Source organism: Ochotona curzoniae, unplaced genomic scaffold (assembly GCF_017591425.1).
Source record: "Ochotona curzoniae isolate NIBS_2020 unplaced genomic scaffold, NIBS_Ocur_1.0 scaffold_1852, whole genome shotgun sequence".
Classification (NCBI taxonomy): Eukaryota; Metazoa; Chordata; class Mammalia; order Lagomorpha; family Ochotonidae; genus Ochotona; species Ochotona curzoniae.
In genome coordinates, this window is record NW_024467087.1 from 31634075 (window position 1) to 31648760 (window position 14686).

The 14686-nt window shown below is 42.3% G+C and overlaps 1 protein-coding gene across 2 annotated transcripts in view; it reads right to left on the minus strand.

The window, feature by feature from the left end:
- MID2 (midline 2) overlaps window positions 1–13271 on the minus strand; it is a 96970-nt gene extending 83699 nt beyond the window's left edge. The window contains exon 1 of one of the 2 annotated variants that reach the window (XM_041000116.1): window positions 12950–13271. In XM_041000116.1, the coding sequence (XP_040856050.1) occupies window positions 12950–12953 (4 nt within the window). In that variant the 5' untranslated portion in view covers window positions 12954–13271. The remainder of the gene's footprint in view (window positions 1–12949) is intronic. The other variant, XM_041000117.1, reaches the window with a different exon arrangement.
- Window positions 13272–14686: the final 1415 nt, after the last annotated feature.

Genomic DNA, 14686 nt, shown 5'->3' on the forward strand with positions numbered 1-14686 from the left:
ATTCTCTATTTTCACTTCAAGGTAAAATATAGGGGCTGATCCTATTTCACATCCAGTAGAAGCAAAACAATGCCATATTTCAAACTCTCTACTTCCTGAAATGAAGCCAGCCAGCAGGCCTGTATAAAAAAGAGGGGGCTTTAGAAAAATCTAGTTGGGGCAAGATAATATGTTCTTTTTTGAGCATACAGTTTAATTACTTCCTATTACCTCACATGGCAATTTGTTCTACTTCATTTGTAGTATACTGAGTTACTAGAGATGATAGTTACAAAAGATAATAGTTTTCATTTTCACTTGCTGCTCTCAACTTCAGAAAACCCATCACCCCACCAAGCTGCATTAGAAATTATTTCAATTTGTTTAGTTAGTAATAGGTAATGATCAATGATGAAGTCATACTACCTTGTGGCTTCTGTTTGGTTTTATTATTATACAACTAGTACAAGTCTGTTATGAAATTCATGTGCCTTTTTACATCTCCTAAAAGCTAACATGGTACAAATCAACATCTAGATCGAAGTTGGCAAGAGGAGCAGCCAGAAATTTTCAGACCTCGTAACCCTGATCTTTGAATGTATTATAGAGTAAAATAAGTCACCCAACTCACAAGAAACTATCCTATTGGTTTTTGCATAGGTATTTCTGAGGTGAACATAAAGATTCTTACTGCCACGGCTCTTCCATTAATGACAATCACAAAACATAAATATTCCAAGTTAGTCACAACTAAGGAAAAACATAAAATATCTTATGTTACTCTTATTATGGAAAAGAAAAATATATCTTTTTCTTTGAAGTAGATCTGTTTACCATTTCTCCATCATTGGATATACTCATCAGGGCTTGATGAGCTGATTCTACAATTGATATTTGCTCAGATACTGTCACTTCCCAGTGATATATGCACAGCCCTCTCACAGAATGCATTGAGTGCAATCAGACTCTATGCATAAGTACAATAGATACACACATAAAAGCTATTGCTAAATCAAACTTTTTAAGTACAATGAACTAACTTACTTCTTTAATGGGAACCTATAGCAAACTGAGCCATAAAATTGACGAATTTGAAAAAAAAAAACTGAAGAATTTGACACTAATGCAGTCAGTCTCAGTTAGTTTAGTAGTTTCAAGTGCTTGTACAGACACTTTTCAAAAAATAACATGTGTGCTATTTTCATTTTACAGTTTACAAGTGTTGGAATTTTTTTGACCAGTAAGTCATACTTTATAACATCTATCAGCATTTATCTACAGATGAAAAAGTAAAAGAAACAAAATGTAAATATATCTTAGTATATTACAATTGGAAAAGACTTTAGAAATGAAGGATTTCCATTTAAGGTATGAATTACTGCTTTGGACTGTGCCACCTAATATCCCTCAAACAGTTGAATTCAGTGTGGCAACAAAGGAACTTGTTATGCTCCCTACTCACACACACACACACACACACACACACACACACACACAGCCTATTGCTCTGATTTCCTGTTCTTTTACAGGTATCATCATACAAGTGTAAAAACTTACATGTTTGTAATTGTAATCACTGATGACTTCCAGAAAATTCCATCTTAGTTTATTTATACGTCTCTATCTCTAGTTAACACTGCCTATCCCTTAAGAACAGAAACGATTTCATATTTTTGTTCACTACACAGTACTTTCCATGGTATTCAACCATTGCTAATGAAGTTTTCTTTAAAGTAAAAGTAACAAAGTGGGCTTTGGTATTTACTGAGTACCTGCTTTATATCAAGTACTATGTTAAGCACTTAACATACAGTATTTCATTAAAGTCTTTCAAGAAGCCAGTGAGAAAAATACCATTATTACAGCCATGAGCAGAGGCCAAGCTAATGCCAACGCCTGTTCTCTTTCTCCTACACTTTCATTTCAAACATCTAACCACCTTCACTGAAGTTTATCTTGACCGTTTACAAGAAGTTTCCTGAACAGCATGCTTCCACTTCTATTTTTGTCCCTCTTTGCATCTGAATTCCTCAAATCAGTCTACCTCATTCCAACTCCTTTCCAGAATCATATCTGTTTCCTCCAGGCCCATCTCCACCTCACACTGTACTTCTCTCACTATCTCTTCTAGAACCACATGTCTGCATTCTTCAATGTCTGTGTTGGAAGCTGCCTGAGTTGGTGGAGAGCATTGCTGAAAGGTATGCGTACATGTTAAAACCTATATAAAAACTATTAGAGGAGCACAGCTCTTGAAGTCTTAGGAGGGTGCTATATAAATTCTTTTCTGCAAAGGAAAAGCTTCATTTGTTCCCAAGTCAATACAGCACTTGAACTTTATTTACTATGAGATAAGCTGGGGGAAAGCAAGCTATAGGTCAAGATTGCCTTCCATGAGGTCAAAGTAGGATTTTAAACCAGGGATTTCTGAACATTCTATAACTGCTTTGAGAATGTTGGATGTGTGTCATATATGCATTTTTATGGGGAAAGAGGAGAATGTCCCATGGCTTTAAAAAGATTCTCAAGAGGAATCTTGACAAAACAGTCAAGTATCAGTGCTCTAAAATACTCTATCTTAACTGACTTCAGCTCTACAGAGAATATTATGAGTGTTGTTGTCTTTTGTTGACTATCATAAGTACCTTTTCTGTACTGCTTCTATGTTTTTCTATCTTATTACCATACAGTAATATATGTAATATATGTATAGTATAGGGAGTATACTGTATATATATATATATATATATATATATACATATATTACATATGTATATATGTGTACATGTATGAATATATTTCTTCAAATACCTTAAAAACAACTTCATTATCTCTTAATTATTGAGACCTCTTTGTTCTGGTTACTCCCAATGATTTGTCATTCTTTCAACTACACTTCAATTTCTCTTTCAATGTATTATCTCATTTAATTTTCTCAACTCTCTAAAACACAGGTATTAGCACTACAAAAAATGTAATGCCCAAAGTGTGCAACTAGTAAAGCTACTTAGAATAAAACTCCCCAAATAAACCTATATACTTATGCCTGACTAATTTTCAGCAAAGATCGACATTGTTCAATGTAAAAACATATATATTTTCAACAAATAATGGATATACACATGCAAAAAAAATAAAGATGAAGCCTTACTTTATACCACATGTAACATTTAACCAAAACAAATAGATAACAAAATTTAAGGGCTGAAACTATAAAGTTCTTGGAAGAACAGATGTATGTAAATCTCTGTGGACTCAGACTAGAGAGCAGTTTCTTATACGATTTCAAATACACAAAGAAAATATAAATAATACTTTATGGGCTGAAACAGTGGCATAGGAGGCTAATCCTCAACCTGCAGCACTGGTATCACATATGGATGCCAGTTCATGTCCTGGCTGCTCCATTTCCAATCCATCTACCTGCTAATGGATTATACCCCAAGTCCTTGGGCACCTGAACCCATGTGGGAGATCTCGAAAAAGCTTCTTTGGAAGCAGCTCCTGGCTCCCAGCTTTCAGATAGCCCAGCTCTGGCTGTAGCAGATATTTGAGGAGTGAGCCAGCATACTGAAGATCTCTCTGTGTGTAATTATGACTTTCAAGTGAAATAAATAAATCTTTAAAAAATAAATAAGTAGTACAGGGCCCGGCGGCGTGGCTTAGCAGCTAAAGTCCTCACCTTGAATGCCCCGGGATCCCATATGGGCGCCAGTTCTAGTCCCGGCAGCTCCACTTCCCATCCAGCTCCCTGCTTGTGACCTGAGAAAACAATCGAGGATGGCCCAAAGCTTTGGGACCATGTACCCATGTGGGATACCTGGAAGAAGTTCCTGGACCCTGGCTTTGGATCGGCATAGCATTGGTCATTGCGCTCACTTGGGGAGTGAATCATCGGACAGAAGATCTTCCTCTCTGTCTCTCCTCTTCTGTGTATATCTGGCTTTCCAATAAATAAATAAATCTTTAAAAAAAAAATAGTACAGGCCTGGCACAGTAGCCTAGTGGCTGAAGTTCTTGCCTTGCATGAATCAGGATCCCATATGGGTACCGGTTCATGTCTCGATTGCTCCACTTTCCTTCCAGCTCCCTGCTTGTGGCCTTGGCGGGCAGTGGAGGATGGCTCAAAGCCTTGGGGCCCTGCACCCATGTGGGAGATGCAGAGGAGACTCTGGATCCTGGCTTTAGATTGGATCAGTTCTGGCTGTTGCGACCAGTTGGGTAGTGAATAGTATTTCATAAAAATTTAAATCTTTAGTGCTCTAAACAGCATCAACAAAGTGAGAGGACAACCCACAAAAGAAGAGCAATTAATTGCAAACCATACATCTAGAAATGCCTAGAAATGCAAATATATAAATGGATAGAAATATATAGAACTGTTACAAGTTGATAGTAAAAATATAGCCCATTTTAAAATGGACACAGAGGAGCTGATGTTGTAGAACAGCAGGTAAAGCCTGTAATACTGACATCCCATAAAGCACTAGTTTGTGTCCTGGTTGCTCTACTTCCGACACAAATTCCTATTAACGATTTGAAAAAAAGCGGCAAAAGATGGCCCTAGTGTTTGGGCCTTTGCCACCCATATGGGAGACCCAGGTGGAACTCCTGGCTTTGACTTGGCCCAGTGCTGGCCATTGCGGCCATCTTAGGAGTGAACCAATGGGTGTAAGATTGCTGTATCTCCCTCTCGCTCTGCAACTCCAAGTTTTAAATAAAGTAAACAAATCTTTTTGGAAAATGACAGGGACAGTCATTTAGACTATCAACTAAGGTACCAGTTAGGATATCCTCATATCAGAAGATCTAAGTTCCAACTCCTACTCCTGCTGCCAGCTTCCATTCCAAATGCCCACCAACTGCTGACTCCATAATCAAAACACAGTATATCCATATGGAATATTATTTGGCTGTAAAGAAGAGCAAAATACTGACTCATGCTACAATATGGCAGACCCTTGAAAACATCAGGCCAAGTGAAAGAAGCCTGCCACAAAAGACAATATATTATATGATTCCCTTTCTATGGAATGCCTAGAATAAGCAACCCAATGGAACAGAAAGTTAGATTAGTGGTTGTTATGGGCCAGGAAAGGGAAGGGAAAGGGAGTGACTGCTAAGAGCTAGTTTCTTTTTGGTACAATGAAACATTCTGGAGTTAAGTAGTGGTGATGGTTATAAAACTTTCTGAAGATACTATAAAACTGAGCTGTATAGTGCTAAACAGTGACTATTAGAGTAAATTACCTCTTATTTTTTTAAAAAAGATTCAAGCTCAGGTCTGTCAGACTCAAGAGTATAAACAGCCAGTATATCATACAGCCAATTGTGTAATTATGTAATAAGTATCAATTTTGTTGGATTTCTTGCTTGTCTTCATTGTTTTTCTAGGTCAGTGACACCATGTCTACATTTTACAATACCCTGGAATGGCGTCTCTGATCAGTACCTATCAGAAAAATCTCAGCTCCCAATTTTGATTCAATTCAAAAATATTTAAATGATTTCTGAAAACATTTTACTCCTATTATCACAGAATACTTTCAACAGGAGAAAATAAGGTGACAAAAATAAAATGATGGCAGAATGTTGCAACTTCAAAAAGCTTGTGGGCCTAACCTATGCAGATTTAGGGATGTGCTAAAGTTAAAGACAGGATGAGAACCTGATAGGGGAGACCCAATGACAAGTAATGAAGTTCCTACTAGAAAGACATAGTCTGACATAAGAGGACAGAATTAGTTGCCCTATTAAGAAAAAAACAAAAACAAAAACAAACAAAAAAACGCGAGCATCCAAACCTTTATTTTCCTTTCAAATCTTTACATGACTGTCACATAGTCAAATATGTATGTTTATGCATTTGCTCTTGCCCAATTTTTAAAATAGCTTTATACTAATCCCCCTTCAGGCTGAAACCCCCTAAAAAAGGAAGTCCATGAGAGTAAACTACAGGAACATATCAAAAGCTTGTGTGGCTGAGTAGGACTACAAAAGAGGAATTTCAATAAACATAATTAAGATAAAAAGAATGCATTCTAACATTTATAAAATGAACGGCTGATTTTAGCATCGTCTTCCAAGTCCAGCATTTGGTTAACTTTGATCACGAGATAAGCCATGATCTACACTTGGCAGCATTCTATCACTTCAGATGTTATTTGAGCATAATTAAATGCCCATTTATTTCAACAGTTAATATTCCATCTCGTTTTCATCTTCTAGGTCAGCAGAGCATGGCTCTGGGCTATGACTACCCCTCTAAGGACTCACCATCTCCTCCTCTTCACAGAAAATCCCTGAGTGTGAAATCAAGCCTAGTCTCAAGATGGGAGACTGGGAGTTGAACTGAGTTGCTGTGTAATTTTTTTACAAGTCTATATAAAATAAGCAGATTTAAGATATCTTGTTATTGCAAAAATTAACATCACAAGAATTCTTCCTTAAAAATACTAGAACCTATCTCCCTGCCTTGGAGGGTGGGGTGATCAAATGAATCCTGGCTTAGTCTAACATTTCCCAACTATAAAATGTCATTCAAGTTGGACTAGAATCATCAGGTACACTCCTTAAAATACTTTCCTCTCCTGGCATCCTATTATTTTAGAGCCCCTTCCAACCGTAACCAAACAGAAAAGATATCTTGGATTATTGTAAGCTATCACCTTAAATCATAAATCTTATGTTTTTTTTCAGTGTGATTAAAAAGACTTACAAAGGATAGATATCTAGTAATAAGCAAATGGAAAAAACGAAGTACATAACTTTCATAGTCTAAGGCACTGAAGTACAGAAGTACAGTGTATTATTTTATCTGTTATATGTAAGTAAGATGTGATGAGTATTCCCACGTATGACTAAAAATAGGGAAGGGAGAATCCCATGGGAGTCAAAAACTAATGAGCAGTCATTTATGAATGAAAAAAGTTAAGATATCCATTAGGATTAAGAAAACACCTATTGTGACTAGTGTTATAGCATAGCAAGCTGGGCTGCCACTGTGACACCGGTATCCCATATAAGTTGCGGTTCAAGTCTTGGCTGCTCCACTTCTGATCCAGCTCCCTGCTAATGTACCTTGGAAAACAGTAGAAGATGGCCCAAGTGCTTGGAGCCCTGCATCCATGTGAAAGAACCTGGCTTCAGCCTGGCCTAGTCCTGGTCATTAGGACCATTTGGGGGATAAACCAGTGAATAGAAGCTCTCTGTCACTCCCTTTTGCTCTATTACTCTTCCTTCTAAATAAATAAGTCTTTTAAAAAGGAAAACAAAGCATGCATTGAAGTTCAAATCATTTGGGAACACAGGGGAAACAATGCACAGAAACACAGAAAAGTAACAGGCTAGGTGCTCAATAATCACAATCACAACAGCCACCTCATCTGTGTATAGCATTTTAGACTTTTCAGTGTTTCAAAGCCATTAGTTTATCTTATCCTCATAATACAGCCTGGTTATAGTCCTGAATCTAAAGTGAGCATGCAGAGTGATCATAGGATTCAAATACTTTGGGCTACAGCTTCCTCATCTATTAGGCTCTTACAAGGATAAAAACAAAATAAAATTCTTAACTTGCAGAAGCCGGTATGGTGGTGAGCAGGCTAATCATCTACCCTGTGGCACCAGCATCCTATAGGGGTGCAGGTTTGTGTCCCAGATGCTCTAATTCCAACGCATCTCCCTGTTTATAGCCTAGGAAAGCAGTGGAGGATGGCCCAAACACTTGGGACCCTGCACCCACATGGGAGGCCATTCTGGCTCCCAGCCTCAGATTAGCTCAGCACCATTATAGTCATTTGGTGAGTGAATCAGGAGCTGGAAGACATTCTGTATCTCTCCTCTCTCTGTTAAATCTGCCACTCAAATAAAAATAAATCTTTAAAAGTAACTTTTCATCATATATTTGCAAGAGATAAATTCAAAACAAGTTATTAAGAAAAGTCAAAACCTTTGAAAATCCTTCCCAAACACATGGTTGGCAGAGTGGAGGCCAATCACACTCTCACAACATCTCTGGAGGACCATGGATCTGATTGTGATACATTATCTTACAATCATAGATCACCCCTAAAACTGGCATCCCCCCAAGGGAAGAACTGCCTCTCTTCTTTTCTCTCAAGATTTCATCAGGAAGCCACAAGAGAGCTTAGGGCTGGAGGCTGATTACCAAATGGTAGAGAGCACTAGAGCCAGTTCCTTTCATAGGTTATTAAAGCCTACTTAATATTTTACAGTGTGTGGATTTAATGATATTTTCTTTTTACTCATGAGCTCCTAAATCCACCAGTTGTGTATTTTATACATGAGAGTTATCACAAGCACAAAAATGAATGATCAGCATAGCAGAACTAAAAGTCTGCATCAAATGTAAAAAATTAATCTAAGTAACCAAGAAACGGATTTTCCAAGGTAACACATGAGAGCTGACAGGGATCCTAGGTACAACTCATAACGCTTTTATCTTAATGCAGATTATACTGGCAGTTTCAGTCTGGGAACAAATTAAGAACAAACTTAATTTACCTACTGCTACTGGTACAGCTTTCAATCTATTCCAGGGCTGCTTCTTCCAACCTTTGTTACTCAGTGAATTATTAATAATTTTGTAAATGTCCTGTGATATACCTGGATAGGCAGTTATGTCTACTTCTACAGAATAAAATGGATTGTAGTGTGTGTGTGTGTGTGTGTGTGTGTGTGTGTGTGTGTATGTATGTATGACATTCTATTGAGTAGTGGACTGAGAAAATCCCAAGTTCAGGTCAGAAACAAGGAACAGAGAACAGAGGCCTATTTGAAATCAAGCGTCTACTCCCCTGGGAATCATGTGGATCCTAGCAACACTGAACAAAGGGCTATAGACAAAGTGATCCTGGATTCTGACTGTAAATCATTTTTCTGTGTCTCAGCTCCACATATTCAGACATTTTTCTGTCACGAATTAGCCCTGTATGCCATACTCATACATTATGCTCCTGTCCAGGTAAACGGCAAATACTGTGCATTTGTGTTTCAAGGAGGTTTAGATTATATAATGGGTTTGTTATCAAATTGTCTGGTCTCTGTAAGAGGTTGATCCAGAGACCAGAGGACACTATTCATCAACCAGAGGAGTCTGATCTGCAGGGAAGATGTTGAGACAAAGCCCAATCTCAGGCAGTCAGAGCTCTACAGGGAGGTAAGAACCCAAATAAGATAATTCTTATAAATGATAGCTTGCTAACCCTCTGAGGCTGAGCCAACATCCTAGAATGTAATCAGGTGAACCCCATGTGGATAAAGGAATGAGATGTTGACACAATACTCAAAATTCATCCTCCTATACTTTAAACATCTTATACCATCTCAGTAGCTTACAGGATTTCTAAAGGGAAATTTCAGGTGCTGGGAATTTGACTATCTGAAAGAATATATCTCCCTATGATCAGAAGGAAGGGGAAGATAGGAGAGAAACAACTGGACAAAGCAAACAGAAAACTCTTCGCGGAGTTTAATCCATGAAAATGGAAAGAGAAATATTTTGATCCTTGGAGGAGAGGAAATTTTTCTTTTTAAAAGGAACTAGCAGTCTGCACAGGGGGATGATTGGAGTTGAGATTTGTCATCACAAAACCACTCATCCGGTCTTTTCACCTGCTAGGGTAAACCAACACACTGGTTGAGAAACACTTTCCTGGTCTCTTCTGTACTTTGCTCAGTGATGCACACAATGTTTTTTGTTTGAGAAACCTGAAATATAGACATTAGCACACTAATTAAGACATTCCTTGTTTCCAAAATTTTATTCATGAAAAAGTAAATGGTTTCAAGCTCAGCTAAACTTTTGAATATCCAGAATGCCAGAATGAACGTGTAACATTTCATATTTTGATGATGCAATGCTAGAAGTCAACTTAAGTAAGGAGATGTTTCATAAACACAGAGCCTCATCTCCCCAGCCCTCCACCATGGGAGGACAGAAATTCAATGCTGATTGGAAGTGGAGCACCCCCTCAAACAGCAGCCATGTCCCGGACCTAACACTAGGAAGCTACTGATATGGAACCACCACAACAGACACTAGAACATACTGTGCCTTGGCTATGTCTTCACCCTTATTACGGCTCTATGTACCTGTTGAAAAAGAGAGATTGAGTTCCAAGGGTAAGGCTGAAAAAATAATATTCTTGGGAGGAACTCCTATACTTACAAAACTGTATCATGAAAAATAACAATAATGATAATAATAAATACAAAAAAATGGCATTTCCTCCAACTTCCTCCTAAGCCAACGAGGCTTGCTGAGTGATAAAGACATATTCCTGTAGTTTCCTTCCCAACTACTGTAATGTCAGCAGATTTTATGGGAGAAGGGATGAGGGAGGGGACAAGCTCACTACCAAGAGCAGTATCTGGATACAATTATGAGACTCCACTGGCAATACTTTAGGATCAGCAAGTTGGAGCAAGTTGCCCTGTGCTTAGAGGAGGGATTAACTAAACCAATTTCATCTAAATCAATTTGCACTGTTCAGATACGTTCAAGAAGGAACCGAGTCACTTTGATTTGCAGCAATACTCCCTGGGGGTGGCCTTGCGAGGTATAACAGGCTGGATGAGAATTCCAGGAGTTAAGTAGCCCTTTCAGTCATGAGCCCCTATCTCTACTCTATACAGGCCCTCCCAGTACTAATTCTGGGGCTGCAAGTATGAAGTGAGGCCTAGAACAAGGAGGAGGCCAAAATATTGTGCCAAGACTGGGGTCTCAGCCAGTCAGTAAAGGACTATGCACAATATAGCTGCTTAATAAATATTGTTGACTCACTGCTGTTAGCTGCTAATGATGCTTATATAGCCATGTCTAAAATATTTGTGCCAGTTTTCATTAGAAATTAACTAACTGCCTCCCCTTGTAGGCCAAAAATGGGTGAGGTTATGTTTTTAAATAGGACTGACTCAGATTGTTAGGTTAGAGTACATTAGATATAATTTAAACCTTGACTTAAAATTATTATGACTATCTGTGTGCCAAATTGTATGTATGTTTTCATTCAGTTGTACACATTTAGGGAAAACAGATTTAGGGTGTAAGTACACCAATGGACTTGGCTTCCAAAGGGTTAATGATGGCAAACTAAGGTTTCCCATAAACTAGCAATCCTACTTGTACCCAATCCACTAACCCAATAAAAGGTAAATGAAGTGCTTTCTTTGAGAAGTATAATGCTGAGGGTTTATAGAACTCTTTCATCTTCAAAGGACCAAGGCAAGACTCACAATGCCCAACACACAATATCACGCCTTTTACAGAAATGCACCAACTATGAAAGAAAGGTCATGGGGAAGTGCTAAGGTCATATGGCCAGTGCCACATCAGATGTGTGACAAACTCTCCAATCTTCAGCTTTCCTAGACTTCGCAAACATCAGCTCATGAGGAGCAATTAGGAGAAATCTAATTCACATTACGTATCTGCAGCATATTAACTCATTGGGCAGGAACAAATAAAAAAGAAAAAAAGAGCAACTGTTAGGCCTTTGGGGCAGTGATGAGTAGTGAGGAGGTGGAAAGGAAGACGTGTGGCATGGGGGATGATCTTCGGGGTGGCAGAGTGAAAGTGCCCCCAAACAGAAGAAAACTAGGAGAAGGATCTGCCTGATCAGGGATCCCTTCTATTTGGACCATTGCCGGAGAGCAGACTGGGTGACTGGGAGGAAACACGGGGTTGCAGGCAGCCCTCACAACCCCAACTTGAGATTGGACTAAGCAACACACACAGTACTTGTCTGTTATACAATTTCCAATATACTGTATTCTCTTAAAAGCGATCCTCCTTAGAGCCATCCAGTCATTGCCATCCACTGGCCCCCACATTCTGAATCCTCAAAAGGGTAAATTAATTGGTTGAAAAAGCAAAAAGCGGTGTGCCTGGGAATGCGCAGATGAATGGGCAAAAGGGTGAGCACAGGCTGAAGGGCTGCTGGGATAGCGTGTGGGGGGGAGGGGAGGGGGCAGTGTTGGAATTCTGCCGGGGGGGGGGGGGGAATGTAGGTGCTTTTGTCACAAGAAGAAGTTGGGCGACCCTGAAGGTGGTAGGGGTGTATGGATAAAAAGAGGGAAAGTGCAGAACGCCTGTGCTCCCTGCGATCCAGATCTGCTCTCAAAGAAACGCCTCCGAAAAAATAATGTGCCACACACCAAGTGTGAAGTAACCTAAACCAGCAACGTTTCTGTAAATCAACCCCACCATCATTTAGTTAATACTTATGAGCGAGCAATGAAAAAAAACCCCAGTCTCCCTGATTCAGTTGTAGTCTGTCCTGCGGAGATATGTAAGTCCCCCCCCCCCGCAACCCCCCCCCCACACACACACACACAGCTGCTTTCACAGCTAGGCCAGAAATAAGCCACCACCAAAACAGAGCCCGAAGGCTCTTTCCCGCGGCAGAAAAGGGATTAAGTTTCGCCTGGCCTTCCCGCCAGCAGAATATCCGCGGCGGCATCGCCCCGCTTGCTGTGCCAGCCCCACGGGACACGGGCGCCTCCCGGGGCCCACGAGGCTGCGGGTCACCGAAGCGTGGGAAGGCGGCGGTGCCCTTTCCCAGCCTCGCGCCCAGGCACCCGGGGACAAGGGCTCGCTCGCCAGTGGCCCTGGGCCCGGCTCAGCTCCTCGGGAGGCCTCGGGCCGCGTTCCGCCCCGCACCCAGGAGTACAAACTCAGTCCCAGGAGAGGTAGGGGTAGCCAGCAACAGCAAGCCCGAGATCCCAACTACGTGATCGGGGCGCCAGAGCCGGACCGGGGCTGCCGCCACCGCCTCTTGCCTCGCGGCTCCCTCTCTCTAAACCTTTCCCGAACCCTGGAGCCCGACGCCAGCGCCGGGCCCGGCGGCATGTGCAGAGCGGCCGCAGCCGGGGCCGAGAACTGAGCGAGCGGGTGGGCGAGGACACCCGACCCTTAGGGCCGCGGCGGGGAGGGGGCGCGTTTTACCCATAGCGTTCCCAGGTGCCAGCCATCTCCTCCGCGCGCCAGGGACCGCCGGGCGCTCGCCTGCCTCCTCAACGAGCTGGCTTGGGCTCCGGCGCGAGCTCCCGGGCCGCCACCGCCACTCTAGGCCGCCGCCCGCCGCAGCTGCCGCTCCGCCGCCGCCGCCGCCACCGCGCAGCAGCCAGGAATCCACCAGCCCGCAAGGCCCGTAGGGAACAAATAGCCCGGCGGCCGCGACGTTCTCGCGGTCGGCTCTCCCCGGCTGAACTTAAAAGAGTTTTCTTTCCCTCAGTCCAGGGGCAGCACCATGACACCACGGCAGCACCACACTGTCATTTCCGCCGCCGCAGAGGAAAAAAAAAAAAAAAAGCAAGCGTTTCGCAAAGGCGGGGCGCGGGGGGGTAGTGGAGTGGGGGCTAACAGGGCTGGGGCTGACACCTCCAGGGAGCACCCAGAAGGGGCCGCGGCAGAAGGGACACTGGGCAACCTTCCAGGGCTCACCTTCCGCCGCCCCCGCCACTCGCAGCTCCCCCAGCCCCTCCTCTCTAGAGGCGCGTTACATGTTTTCTCCCCTGGCAGGAGTGACCGGAGAAACCTGAGCAAGTACAGGCAACGGGTGGGTGGGGTTCGGGTTACTACTGTACCTACCAGCTGATTCCAGCAGCCTTTTCGCCAGCGCCTTGTCATCTTGAAGGAAGGCACACCGGAGAGGGGCTTGAGCCGGGATGTGTGTGTGTGTGCTTGTGTGTGTGTGTGTGTGTGTGTGAGAGAGAGAGAGAGAGAGAGAGAGAGAGAGAGAGAGAGAGAGGCAGCACGCAGAATGGAAATGCACGAGACTGATCAAACTGTTCTCCCACCCGCCACCCCACCCTACTAGTATCCCCTACACACAAACACCCCCCCTCCACCCCACCCCACCCCCGCACGCCTCAGCCGCCAGGACAGAACCGCGAAAAAGGCCTCGGCAACCGCCAGTGAGAAAAGTGTGCCTGGGTCCACCGCACAGGTCCCGAAGAAGCAGCCGCTCTGTGCAAAGTTAACTACAGAGTAAAACAAAAATAGTGGAGGAGACAGAAAAGGGCAGACAATTGTAGGAAACCCAACCCCTATTTCTTTTTACAAAGGGAGAATGGCTGCATTTTATTGGCCTGGGACAAAAGTTGTGGAGATGGATTAAAGCCTTCAAATGAAAAAAAAAAAAAGTAAATAAAAATAACCAAATAGTTCCTTTTACACCTTCAAATCGTTGACCAGCAAAACGAGGGTCAATAGTAAGTGGACAATAGGGAGGATGCTAGTTATTCAGCGGCCGTGATAACCTGATTGGTCCGTTTGGAACCCAAGCGACTCCCATTGGTCTGGAGTCAGCCTGTCTGCCGACCTGTCATTGGCTGAGAGACCACAGCCCCACTCACAAGGTGGATGGTGAAAAGAAATAGGAGGAATTCCCAAGAGAGAGATTGTTTCTTGGAGCAGAAGGAGAAAAGTAGGGAAAAGAAGTAGTGTGAAACACCCTCCCCCTTCTCCTAGTCCTCCCATTACTGTGCATGGGAACAAGTCCAGAAAAATGAAGGTAACTCTGGGTGTATCCTGTCCGGGAACCAATAGTAATCAGCCAACACCCCTGTTAAACAATGTGCTAGACAGAGCAGTGAGGTGGAAATGAAGGCAAAAATCACAACCAGGCCACCCTAATGAAATTCAAAATGAGTCACACCCAAAGTATACACAACAAAAGCA